The sequence below is a fragment of the Cavia porcellus genome, unplaced genomic scaffold (assembly GCF_034190915.1).
Source record: "Cavia porcellus strain 051 isolate PalLab524CR breed Dunkin Hartley unplaced genomic scaffold, mCavPor4.1 scaffold_6, whole genome shotgun sequence".
NCBI classification, from domain to species: domain Eukaryota; kingdom Metazoa; phylum Chordata; class Mammalia; order Rodentia; family Caviidae; genus Cavia; species Cavia porcellus.
The window spans coordinates 92,002,081-92,015,723 of NW_026947489.1; the positions used below are offsets into that span (position 1 = coordinate 92,002,081).

General features: G+C 53.8%; 1 protein-coding gene across 1 annotated transcript in view; it reads right to left on the reverse strand.

Moving 5' to 3' along the window:
- Positions 1-9,087: 9,087 nt before the first annotated feature.
- Plxdc1 (plexin domain containing 1) overlaps positions 9,088-13,643 on the reverse strand; it is a 40,917-nt gene continuing 36,361 nt past the window's right edge. Inside the window, exons 12-14 of the mRNA XM_003466909.5 lie at positions 12,308-12,343; positions 11,255-11,415; positions 9,088-9,827 (exon numbers count right to left, since the gene is read on the reverse strand). Coding sequence (XP_003466957.2) covers positions 9,708-9,827; positions 11,255-11,415; positions 12,308-12,343 — 317 coding nt within the window. The 3' untranslated portion in view covers positions 9,088-9,707. The remainder of the gene's footprint in view (positions 9,828-11,254; positions 11,416-12,307; positions 12,344-13,643) is intronic.

A 13,643-nucleotide genomic window follows, 5' to 3' on the forward strand; every position in this document is an offset into this window, starting at 1 on the left:
CTCTCTCTCTTGCTGTCTCTCTTTTTGGTGTAAAAAGTTCATTCAAGAAGTGGGCGGTGAATGGGTTTGGAAGAGACCAGCTGTGCAGAGTAAACTTGGGCCAAACAGAGAAAAATTGGTGCAAATCCCAAGTGCAGGCTGTGCCGGAGGAATTCACGCATGACAGCCCCTTGCTTGTCCTCCTTCCTCCCTCCTCTGACTTTTGGCACGATTGGGCCCTAAACACACAGCCTTCGCACTGGTCTACTTCCTGAGGCAGAGTCTTGCTAACTTGCCCAGACTGGGCTTGAATTTGCAATCCTCCTGCCTCAGCCTCCAAGTGGGCTGGGATTGTAAGCCTCTGCCACCACACCTGGCTCTCAGCCATTATCAGGTTCATTCATTTGTTTTTTGAGACAGTTCAGGCTGGCCTTGAACTCACTCTGTAGCCTGGGCTGGCCTTGACCTTTTGGCAACCCTCCTGCCTCAGCCTCCCATGTGATGGGATTACAGGTGTGCACCACCACATCTAATTACAGATGTTGAGTGTTGTTATAGTAGAACATCACCTGGACTGTAGCAGTACTGACGCTTTGTGCTGCAGCTAGATAATTCTTTGAGGGGGATGGTTAGTAGAAACCCCGACTCCACCCACTAGATCGGAGAGCACACTTTTGATGTTGCTTAGGTGAGACTCTATGCTCCCAATAAGGGAGATTTAGCAAGCTTTAGCAACCTTTTGGTTGCTAAATGTCCTTGCTGGGGTGCAGACTCACACCTCTTGAGCACCCATTCACTCATATTTTCTGCCTCTTGGGTAAGAAATCCTCCCCGCCTCAGAGGTGTCTTCTAGCAGCGTCAGTCTCACCTTTCCCGTTTGGGTCTCTGAGCTTCCTGAGCCCAATGGGGAGGCTTGGACACAGTTGCGCCTCTCTGGGCAGAACCCTGGGAGCCAGGGCAGCTTTCGGGCTGTCCCTTCCCTGGTTCCTCACCTTCTCGAGGCCCTCTGCACCATGCTGAGTGGCCATGTGGGCAGCTCTGCGTTTCTGGGCCCTCTGTCCTCCAAGTTCCTCTAGTCGTGTGTCCTGTCCAAGGATCTCCCATCCAAGTACTAACCAGGCCTGACCCTGCTTAGCTTCTGACATCAGATGAGACCGGGCACATCCAGGGTGGTATGGCTGGAGGCCTGTCTAAGGATTTCGATCTTCAACCATCCTCGCCTCTGAGACAGTTCCTCTGCAAGAGGACTCTGCATCTGATTTTGTCTCAGCCATGCCTGGAATTTGAATGACTCCTCCTGTCTTAGCCCACCGAGTGCTTCTGGGATTATAGGCATGGGCCACCTCACCGGGCTAGCAACAGATTTTATGTTCATGAATTTAACAGTTTTTTTTTTCTTAAAATGTAATAAAAGCACAAAAGACTAGGAATAGAATTGCAAGTGTAATCTTTGACTGACTAAAAAAAGCTTGAGAATAGTTATTCTAGATGGTATTTCAGATAATTCTTGTATCTAAAGTTTTGTTGTAGAGGCTGAGGCAGGAGGATAGCCTGGGCTACAAAGTAAGCCCAAGGCCAGCCTGAACTACATACCAAGACTCTGTCTCAAAAACTTTTTTTGGTGGTTGTAGATATCATTCTGTTCTGTTCCTGCTTCTCTTCCTCATTGTGCCCAATATCCTTGAGTTTTGTCCTTTTTTCATTGTTTAACGACAGTATATATATATATATATATATATATATATATGTATATATACATACATATATATATATATATATATATTTTTTTTTTTTTTTCTTTTTGCGACAGGGTCTCTCTAGGTAGCTCAGGCTAGCCTTGAACTCACAACATCCTCCTGCTTTAGCCTCTCAAGTGCTGGGATTACAAGATCACATTATCATGCTTGGCCCTCGGATATTTCTTAAAACCTTACCACGTTACAAATTCAGAGTGATAATTAAATGTCGATGTCGCTCCTGGCCTGCAGGAAGAACACGCGACAGATTTTGACAGTGTGCAACCTTGCCTTTATTTGTCTCCACGTGGGCCCCGCGAGGCCTCCTCTCTGTCACCAGCCCTTTCTCGCTGGTGGACTTTTTCTATCTCTCTTTGTGCTTCCTCTCGTGGCGGGAAAGGCATTCACTTTTATAGGGCAACAGTAGCCAATCAGTTCAAAGCGCGCGATGCGGGCTGACTGGCTAACATCAGCTGTTGCTAGGCAGACTATCTTACAGAGCGGGTTGTTTAAGTCGCCAGCACAATCAGGGGGCAGGAAGCAGGCGCCAACTTGACTCACTCAATGGGAGGGGCAATCTAGTTCAGGCTCCGCTCCCACCCACAGGCCCTACGTCCGCCAAGTAAGGCGACCGGTGTAGGCAGCGGCTCCCAACAATTAAAAAAAAAAAAACCTTACCACGTAATTTTGAGTTGGGAATTAAACCCAGTTTTTGTGCATGGCAGCCAGACACTGCACTGCTGAGCTGTAACCCCAGCCCTTGTGAGAATCTTTTATTTTAGGCTATTGAGGTTTGAACCCAGGGCCTTTGTGCTGAGCTACACTCCTTCCTTCTTTCTTTTCTCCCTCCGGCCTAATTTTGAGACAGGATCCCACTAAGTCTCTAAATTGCCCATGGCTGGCGTCAAATTTGCGATCCCCCTGTTTCAGCCTCCTGAGCACTGGGATTACTGGCGTGTGCCACCACGCCGGGCTCCTTGTGGGACTATTCTGAGGCCTGAGACAGAAGCAGGCTCCTGTCACGAGAATCAAATCGCCTCTTCTAGCACTTGAAGAGCTCGGGACCATTTTAAGTTAACTTTTCTGCTTATGACTCCCCAGGTGGAGCAGCACGTGTCTACGTCGCTAGCTTGCGTGGGGTCAGCCTCAGGTTACACATTTTCAGGGTTGGCTTTTCTTTAACCTCAAAGGGGACCAAGAGCCCCAAACGCCACTCCACTCCCAGGCCCTGCAGGTTGGGGACCTGGGGCGCTTCCAGCTCAGCCTCAGAGCTGGGCGTGGCTTGGGTCCGACCGGAAGCTCCGCCCATCCTGGCGCGTCCTCTCCTGGTTGGCCAGTTGCTCTGTCGATCTCTCGGGGGTTTCGGCTTAGCCTAGGATTCTCAGTGAGCGGAAGGGTCGGCCAGGTGCGTAGGCCGCGCTCAGCCCTGAAAAGGAGTGAGCGAGCGAGCTTACACTTTAGTAGTATCCGCAAAGTCGCAGGCCTCGGGCTGCATCGGGCCCCAGGCCGTCCCTCCTGGCTTCGTGCTATGCTTTTGTCCCCGTCCCTGTCCTGCGAGGCGCAGCACGGGAGCCCGTGGCCTGCGGGGGTGGAGGCTCGAGCCTGGGGCCCAGGCCTCGCCCGCAGCTGGGTGCAATCAGTGATCTTGCCCTTCGGCTTTTGTTTTTGTTATTATTTTTAGCCTCGTATTGTCTCTTATAGTTTAAACTGCAATTTTGAAAGACTCCTGAAGAGTCCAGTTGTTTATTTTCCTTGCTCATGTTCCCGGTACACAGAAAAGTCTCGTGGGTTTTTTTTTTTTTTGCTGTGTTTTGGGGTGGCGTGAGCCCCTGGGACCCTCAGCCACCTCAGCCTCCAGCTGTGCAGCCTGGGACAGACATGCTGGAAGCCTCCGAGCCGGCTTCAACCTCACATGTGGTGCCTGAGTCCCTGCTCAGGTGTTGACCCCTGCCGCAACGGGAGAGGGCAGCCTCAGCTCCACTCCCCAGCTGAAAAGGCTTTTGTCTCCTTGTTTTTCTCCACTTTCGAAGGAGGGAAGCCACTCCACCACCCCAGTGCAAGCACAGAGCTCAAAGGGTCTCCATCTCTGGGTGGCATTTGTCCTCCCTGTGCTTTTCTGTGTCTGTGTCTAGTAGGACACCCCATCCTCCCCCCCCTTACCTCTGAGGCCTCTTCTCTTTGGGGGGGGGGTTCTTCTAACCTCCTTACCGCCCCCCCCCCAGTGTCTGTCTATGAAGCCCAGGCTGGCCTTGAACTCTCTGAGGTCCTCCTGCCTCAGCCTCCTGAGCACTGGGATGACAAGCATCACCCCGTCCAGCTCCTTTATTTTGGGGAAATGGAGATGGCAATGGTTCGGTGATGCCTCTTGTCTGGGCTCTGTTGTCACTGCGCAGGTGCTCCAGGTAGCGAAGGGGCCGACCAGGCACGCAGAACCCTACAGTTCAGTTTCAGCTGGAATCCCAAGAGCAGGCTGCCTGTTGTTTGTGGTCCTGGGTCTTCCCCCACGAGTGGCTTTTGGAGGCCCAACCAGGACCTGGTGGGGCTCTGTCTACCTGGGCATATTTCCTGGCTCCAGCTAGAAGGAGAGGGGAACACAGGAATGCATGGGCATCCCGGAGCCCCCTCTTCACTGCACAAGTTTAAGCACCCTACCACACCCCAGTGGCTGGGGGAATCAATGAGAGCCAGACCACGAGCATGTCTGTCTTTCAGTCTTTCTGATGGCTTCTGAAGTCAGCGCTCTGCCAGCACTGGGGAAACCCTATCCACTAGGCAGGCAGATGAGCGTTTTTCAGCACAGGAATCACCAGGAATGAAACGTGGGCATTTGCTGCAGCTGTGGACCAAAGCCGCCTTAAGTTTTTGTTTTTGTTTTTGGTTCTGGTTTGGTTTTTTGAGACAGGGTCTCACAGTGTAGCCCAGGCTGACCTTGAACTCAAGGTGATCGTCTGTGGCCATACCACCCTGAACGTCCCTGATCTAGTCTGAACTCAAGGTGATCCTCCTACCTCAGCATCCCAAGTGCTGGGATGACAAGTGAATGCCACCACACCTGAATAATTTGTACATTTTTGCTCCGAAATCTGAAAGGTGGCTGGTGCTGGCCCTGAGCCTTGGAACCCATGGCCTCCTGGTGGAGGTAGACATGTCTGACCTCAGCCCAAGGTGACAGGAAGGTGCTTCCTGTCATAAGCATGTGATAAAGATGCCACCCAGGTATTGGAGCACTTGCTTGGTTCCAAGCACCTAGGAATGTGAAGCCCTGGGGCAGGGGCTGTCTCTGACCCAGGCTAATGATACCCAGTGAGTACACGCAGATGGGAGGGAAATGCCAGGCTGCCATCAGGAGCAGGACGTGTCAGCATAGTTCGGCTCTGGAGGGCGGTGATCCACCACCCATTTCCACCTCTGCCATGGTGGTGTAGACAAACTGGTCGGCCTTGGGACTCAGGAGGTATCCAGGGTGAAGGCTGGGGCGGAAGGTCCCATCCTGGTCAGCTGAGGGGATGGGACAGCTTCTCCGGGGCAGCGTGGCCCCAAGGGCTTAGAAAGTTCTGGGCGATCCAGGGCACTGTGGTCACCCTATTGGGAAAGTCGTATGTCCGAGTATTGGCAGTGGGCAGAAGTTCTGATGCAGGGTGCTGAGTGAGGGTGCTCTCCAGGCTGCTGTTACCAGCTTGGGTTCTGAGGCCGATTCTTGAGGTCCTAACCAAGAAACTGATCAGGAACCCCCAGTGATATATCTGAAAAAGAAAAGCTCTTGGAATCCCCTCCTCGAGAAGAGCTCATGGCCCGAGGGGCCTTGGTGTTGTGGGTTCTAGATCTTAGTTTTGGGGTACAGCTGAGGGCCTGCGCGGGGGCTCAACTCAGCTCCTCTGAGCACTGAAGTTTTTGACCTTTTGTGGCCTTCGGAGATCGGTCAAGGTGCATAGTCAATGACATGCTAATTAGGGCGGTATCACCAAGCAGTGCGGTAGACCACTGCGCATGTGCAGGATTTAAAGTGTGTAGAATACATCACCTGGTGAACTTTTCCCATTGCATTTAGACCTGGGCGACCTGGTCTGGGCTAACATTTAACTCAGAAGGTGGATCCAGCCTCAGAAAGCGGCTCCAAGATTCCTCCCCTCTTTTGCTTCCATCTCTCCCAGAAAACAGACTCCCAGGCCGACGAGCCCTCCTTTCCCTCCCCAGCCTTCACCCTAGCTACCTCCTGAGTCCCAGGGCCGACCGGTTTCCTACAACACCACGGCAGAGGTGGAAACGGGTCGCGGGTCACCTGCCCTCCAGGGCCGAAGCTCCTCCTCCCGCTTCCGCGAGGCTCAGCGCCCCCTTCCTGGCTGCCGTGCCTCTCCCGAGGCATTCCTCCTTACTTGGCCAGCGCTGCGTGTTTATTTAGAAATTGGCTTGTTTGGAGCCTGCAATTTGGCATCGTTGATTTTGGCTGTGAGGTGTTCAAATTTTTCCTCTTTCGGTTTTGCTAAACCTATTTTGTGAGCAAAACAGCACCAAGTAATAAAAAAAACACACCGAGGCTGGTGAAGCTGTGCAAATGGGAAGCGGCCAGGAACATGATGTGATGCGCTTGTGTGGATTAATTTTGAATCTCTAGATAGCAGATGAGACACACACCAGGGTGAATTCCAGGATCTGTGCACCCAGCCCAAGCAAAGGGGACCCTGGGCCTGGAAGAGCAGTTGTGGAGATCATTGCACACCCCCAAATCCTTTGCATTTCTATTATTATTACTATGGCTTTTTTTTTTTTTTTTTTTTTTTTTTTTTTTTGTCTTTTTTGTATTTATCAGTACCGGGGATCAAACTCACGACTGCCTGCTTGCAAGGCAGGCACTTACGCCACTGAGCTAAAACCCCAGTCCCTTACACTATGGCTTTTTTGAGATAGGGTTTCGCTATGTAGCCCAAGCTGGCCCTTAACTCATGGCGAGCTCCTGCCTCAGCCTCCTGAGTGCTAGGAGTACATGCATGTGCCACCACACCCAGCTCTGCATTTTATTTTGGACGCATGAAGTGCATGAATACATTGCATTCAGGACACATAGGGGTGCCTTCAGTCCCGGTCCTTCTAGATGTGCTGAGTCTAAACTGATGTGGGGGTGGGGGGCGTGGCATTTTATCTGTGACACTGGTTCTTCCACAGCAGGTCCTGGAGGGCAGGGAGTTGGGTGCAGCCCCAGAGCTCTGCTTCATGCTGGTCCAAGGCTGTGCCGGGACCTGGGAAGGAGGCATGGCCCTGTCCACAGCAGAACAGTCCCCAAGAGTGGCAGCTCTGCTTCTGGGACAGTGCAGACAGCGTTTGCCACTGTCTAATCTTAGTGAAGGAAGCTGAAGGCTGATCACAGCGACAGCCTCATCCATGTCCTTAGCAATGAAACCTAGGTCCACAGGGTGGGTGGGGACCCCTGGTAAAAACAAACTCAAACAATTGTTTCCACAGGCCCATAAAGAGGCCCTCTAGTGACCAAAGGAGATTTTGACCTCAAGCGCCAGCCCCAAACTGAAACAAGTGGCTCCAGAGCTGCAGGGCTTGCTGGGGTCAATAGGTGACACCCGATGATCATGGCCCAAGGAAGGTGGCCACCTACAAGGCTTCCTGTGGAAGGCCAGTCTGTTCCCTGTGCCTAGGGCACTCCTGGACTTTGGGGTTGACTGATGGGCTCATGGCATATGTTCTAGAATCAGAAAACCCAGGCCTTATAAAGCTGGTTTACAAATCTAGGAAAGGGTGAATTAAGGAGACCAGGTTGTAATTACAGCCTCATTTTGATATCTTCCTGTATCAGCTTTTTTTTTTTTTTTTGAGACAGGGCTTCAGTATGTAGCCAGGACTGGCCTGAAACTCACAGCCTCCTGAGTACAGGAATAACAGGCATGCACAACCACGCCTGGCTTCTCTGATCAGCACAGATGACTTCTGATCCTGTCCCCACTGAGTGAAGGACATGCACTATCCCCATGCCCAGAGCCCCTACATGGAGATAAAGTTCCCAGCCACTGCCTTCCCAGGAGTTTGGAAGCATGGAGCAGGAAGGCTGGGAAGCCTGGTGGGTGGTACACTGTAGATGAGGTGCTGCTTTGCCTCCTGGCTGGTCAGTCAGGTTCAGAGAGGTGACTCCTAAACCTGTGTCCCTACCCAGTCACTCACCTTTGAAGCAAGTCTCCCATTATTCCCCAGCAATTTGCTCCGAAGCCAGGGCCACCTCCTGGGTCTGCCTGGGTCTGCACGCCAGGGGGCCTGAGGGGCCGGGGCTCTGTGCACCAGGACCCTGTACTCTGGGAGGTGCTCGGCACCGCAGCCAAGAGCTCTGGCTTGAGAAATCCAGGCTGTTCCTGTCCAGAGACCTTTTGGGGACTTGGCTTAGATGTTTTTGCTGCAAATAAACAGGTTGCCTGCTGCCAGACAGTTCCACTCCTGCAGCGGTGACGATGTTCCAGCAGTCAGCCAGGCTTGCTCAGGGTGAGGCCAGCGACCTTGAACATTCTTTTCTTTCTCTTTTTTCCTTTTGTTGGTTTTTCTGAGTCTGGGTCTTGCTATATAGCCAGGGTTGGCCTCAAACTCACAGAGATCCTCCCACCTCAGCATCCCAATGGCTGGGATGATAGGTGAGGGCCACCAGGCCAGCTCCCAAACACTCTCTCTCCCCCTATGGTGGTTGGCAGATGTCTCCTGGGGTCCCTGCCCCTTTGCCCTGGAATCTTGAAGGCCAATCAGACTGACTAGGAAGAAGTGTGGTGGAGTTTGGGCATGTCAGGAGCTTCTGCCCTGGTCGTGTAGACCTCAGTGGCCACAGATACTATGCTGGCTGAGCACGGGCACAGACAGAGGGGACTTCTGGACCTCTAGGTGCTAGAGCGCATTTTCTCAGTCCTGGTGCTGGAACCTAGGATACTCTACCACCAGGCTACACCTTAAGCTCCCCCTTTTATTTATTTATTTAGTTTTTATTTTGACACAGGGTCTCATTAAATTTCCCTGGTGGGATACAAACTTGCAATCCTCCTGCTTCAGCCTTCCTTAGTGCTGGGTTTGCAGAGCTAGGTCCCCTGCCTGAGAACCAGTGTGGACCTTCCTGTCCTGCACAGCTTTGCAAAGAGCCTTCCTGTGATGTGCAGCCTTCTCTTGCCCGTAAATTCTCTCTCTCTCACCCACACACACCCCCCATACACACACTCAACCCACAGTGCTCTCTCCTGCAGTTTGGAAGACAGCAGGACTCAGCCTGTGTCTCACTGTGTATGGGTCATCAGCATCCTCCCTGCAAACTCTGGAGCTCTTCACATGCGGGTGTCGCACGCTGCCTGCCCCAGCCCCACGCCATCCCTCACGATCTCCAACAGACCCTTGATGCATATGCAGACTGACTTTGCATTTATTTGGGCTGAGACGTCTTACCCGAATGAGGCCAAGCTCTAGATTTTTCAGCTCGGTGCGCTTCGGAGGCAGCCGTGCTCCCAGGGGACAGACGCTAAGTTTGGGAGCCTGAGCTCCTGAGTTCCCAGCCAGCACACAGCCTGCAGCTTTCCAGGTCACCGCTGTCCCTGCAACAGTGGGGGGCGGGGCTCACGTAGGCCTCACCCCCCCCCCCACCTTCCCGTTTGTCTTCCGAGGCCTTGGAGGTGCCGCGCACCAGTCCTGTCACCAGGTAAGAGGGACAAACTGGGCAGGCCGCACAGTGCCCGGCTCTGCAGTTCCCAGGCCCAGCCTGGAGTTGAGTGGGGCTGTGCTATGTGCTGGGACTCTGGGTGGGAGCCCCAGGAAAGGCCAAAGGCCGGTGGGGGTGAGGGGGAGATGAGGCCTTTGGTTTTTTAAACCCCACCGTGTGGCTGCTGTTCCAGGCCCTCCTTAGCAGGGTGAGGACCAGCCTCCGAAGCCCTTGTCCCTGCCCCTTTCTTCTTGGCCAAGGAGAACTCTCGGGAGCCCCGCAAAAGTCACTTTTTGTCCTCCTTGCTGTCCCAGGCCTCACGCGTGGCCTCAGCACTGCTCGGCCTCCACGAAGCCCTCCTTCTCGTGGCCCATGGGCTCCACCTCCGTGTAGGTGGTGTGGTCGGGGTGGTTGCGGAACTTCATGGCCGGCCAGTGGTGGGGTCTCCGCTACAGGGACACAGGGGCAAAGTCACCAGGTGGCGGTGACCCCTCTGTGGGCCCCACCCCAAGGGAGGTGGGCACCAAGACTTCCTTCCCTGATGGCAGGTGGGTGACAGAGACCTTTTATTCCTCGATGCTGGAGCCTCCTGCCACACAGAGTGGATGCCCAAACCTGGGCAAAGCCACTGGCTCCAGACCTGGGGACTAGCAGTGACACTGTAACCACCTCCACATGGCATGGGTCCTGCATTGAGACAGTCAGGGGTCTCCAGAGTCCCCCTGAAATTCCCTCTGTTCAAGTCCCTGTGGTCCTGAGACCTGCAATTCCCAGGTGACACCTGGATAGGCTGAGAACCCACAGGAAATGGGACATTTTTAAAAAGCTGAGGGAACTCATTACCCAGGCCTCTGTGTAACGAGACAGGGAGCTTGTGACCTATGTGGCCACCACTGTGTCCCTCTGAGGACCTTTGAGATGACCGTCTAGTGAGGGTTTCCCTGCTACTGGCCATAGAACTGCTCTGGGCTGGGAGAGTCTTGCTGTCTAGTGTGGCCTTGAACTCACTATGGAGCCCAAGCTGGCCGCAAACTCAAGGGGATCCTCCTGCCTCAGCCTCCTGCTGCCACACCCAGCCGAATTCTACAGATTGAACTAGTTCCTCGGAAGCTCAGGAGCCCTCTGGAGTAGAGAGCTGGGTGGGAGCTGCTGGGCTCCAGGTACAGAGCCAGAGCGCTGAGCCTGATTTCTAGGGTACACCTCAGCTGGCTCTGTGGGATCCTGGGGTGTTCAAAAGGGCAGGCAGCATCCTCTGCTAAGTACCACCCTTCCCTCCCTCCAGTACATGACCCTCATGTCCTTTGTTATCTAAAACCCACAGAAACAGCAGCAATTGGCTCCACTGTGGCTCTGAATAATTCTGAACCTGCAATTTGGGCACAAGGGACCATAAGTTATTAGAGAAAAGCTGGCTGGCCATGAAGTGGGCACTGAGTGGCATTTTTTGGCCTTCTTTAGTTCCTCTGGGGACTTTTTAAATTTCACAAATAGGGAAAGAAAGCTGCTGGCTGGGCCTGATGGTGGACACCTGTAATCCCAGCACTTAGGAGGCTGAGGTAGGAAGATCACTAGGAGTTTGAGACCAGCCTGGGCTACAAAGTGAGTTCAAGGCCATCCTGAACTTCATGGTGAGATCCTGTCTCAAACACACACACACACACACACACATACACACACACACACACACATGAAATAAAGCAAGCAAGCTGACGGCTACTCCACATGAGCAGGAGGGCTGATGCACTGAGGGGGCCCTGGCCCTGGCCACTGCAGGGTGGGTCCTCTTGGGTATGTGGCTGGAGAGGGATGAGATGGGAGAGATGGGCACAGACCGGCTCAGGAGCAGATGGTGACCTCAGGCCCAATCCACACTGACCTCGATGAAGAAGAGCGCGGCGTTGGAGTTGGGGTGGCCGCTGATGTAAATCCCAGCCAGGATGAGGGCTGCCACCAGCAGGACGGCCAGCACAATGCCCACGATGGTGCCCAGGTGCACTGGGGGGCCCTTGGAGTCCGGGGACAGATTGTCCTGCAGGCCTGTGGAGAGACCATGAGGGCAGGCAGGGGTGGTGGGAAGCCCAGGCCAGGGACTCTGGGGACCTGACACAATCTCAGAGAGAAGAGCCCAGGGAGTCTGCAAAGGCACTGGGCATCCCCCTGGGGATGGAATGACCATCCTTGGCATCACTGGGCTGGCTTTGGAAATCACTCTGAAGTGGCCTGGATGTCTTCCAAGGCCCCTCAGGGGTGTTCTCTGCCACTCCAGGCCACAAAAGTCCCAATGAGGAAATCACACGGGGCTGCAGAGGCTGGGATGGGGGGAATGGCTTCGGGGGTTCGGATCTGTATACAGTGCATGACCTTGGGCACGTACTGAATCCCAAGGTCTCCACGGTCACTTCTGAAGAACCAGAGTGACAATAACAACGACCTGGTGGGGTGGTTGGGAGGGGCAGTGAGGTCATTCATGCCTAGCACCCTGAGAGACCCCTGGAAACTGGACTGAAGGACACTTGTCACTGGTCCTGCGGAGGACAGGGTGTGCCTCCCACAGGCTCAGAGCAGAGAACTTCCTGAGTGCCCCCAAGCCAGAATCTTATGAAGTCCCTATCAGCCCTTGTGGTGGCTGCAGCCTGCACCTGTGGGGTCTCCCTCCTGGGATCCACCCTGAGCCTGGACTGAAGCTGCCCTCTGGTGCTCTCTGCAGCCTGAGTGTTAGACACTGGCCTCCCTCGATGACCTTCAGGGCCCTGGGGAAGAGGCCATGGCCACAGGTCCCCTTGTCACCTGTCCTGCCTCAGCCTTGCTCTCCTCCCTCCCATTTCAACATGGAGCTGAGTGTGCCCTATCCAGTGGGAGGTCTAACCCCTCCCCCCCAAAAGAGCTAGGGGTCTGGTGAGGCGGCGGGCGCAGGAGGCTCTGTGCTTACCGTCTCTGCCTGCCTGGGGATTCAGCTTGGTGTCATCTGCAGAGAGAGCCCAGAAGGAGAAAGGTTAGCGCCACAGTCACAGCTTTGTCACCTGGGTTGGGATGTGACTTCAGTGAGGCTGTCTGACTTCTCACTTGAGACACACAAAAACTGAAGCCCAAAAAGAGAGGCAGAGCGGGGGGGGGGCACAGAGGACAGGGGACAGGCAAAGTCCAGGCAGGCATCACTGGAGGGCAGAGGAGCCAGGGGAGAGGATGCTAACAGAGTCGTGTGAAGATTAGGAGTGGTGCTGGGCATGGTGGCATGTGCCTGCATTACAGCACTTGGGAGGTTGAGGCAGGAGGATCCTTGCAAGTCGAAGACCAGCCTGGGCTACAAAGTGAGGTAAAGGCCAGCTTGAACCACATAGTGAGACCCTGTCTCTCTTTCTCTTTTCTCTCTCTCTCTCTTTTTTTTTTTTTTGGTACGGAGGATGGAACTCACGACTGTGTGCTGGCAAAGCAGATGCTTATGCCACTGAGCAAGATCCCCAGCCTGAGATCAGGAGTGGTGCTTTTCTCTTGGAGACTGGGGACTGCAGTTTCCCCTCAGGGTCCTTCCTGCCACTCTGCCCAGGACTCACACGGGGCAGAGGGGTCAGCGGCCCTGTCCAGAGACTATGCTTGACAGTTGCAGGCCGTTACTCCGGTCACGTGACTGTCATGCAGATCTGCCCCCCCAGGTTCACAGCATCTCCTGGCTTTTCCTCTGTAGGAGCCCTGCCACCTATGTCTTTTGAAAGTCCCCTTTGTTCACAGGTGTTCCAGGCCCTTTTCTGTCACCTGTCCTCCCCTCTCCTCCTCCTCCTCTCATTGGCTGTAGCTCATCTGCTGTGGGGGTGGGGATGGGGCAATGGCAGAAGGCCAGTTCAAGGCTGTCTGGGCCGGTTGCCTCCAAAACTCTCTGTGGGCTGGGGTTAGGCTCCCCTCCTTGTTTTATTTCCTGTTTTGATATTTACTTTGTGTAATGGAATTTTTAGCTTTAATTTTGATTTCTATAAAAATTGTATTCAAATATTATCTTGGCCAGGGATTTAGCCATAAGTGCCTGCCTGGCAAGCACAAGGACATGAGTTCAGTTCCTAGTACCAAAAAATATCTCAGTTATTGGGATTTTCTTTGAGCCTCCTTAAAATGTTCACTTGGGTTGAGAGCTTCACTCGCCTCAGTTTGTTCTGGTGCTGTCACCTCCTGGGGACAGTTGACCGCCCCTTGGGCCCTGGCGTGACCTCTCCACAGCATCTGGGCCACACTGTTCCCCCAGCCACTTTTATCTTCCTCACCTGTCAGGCAGCCCA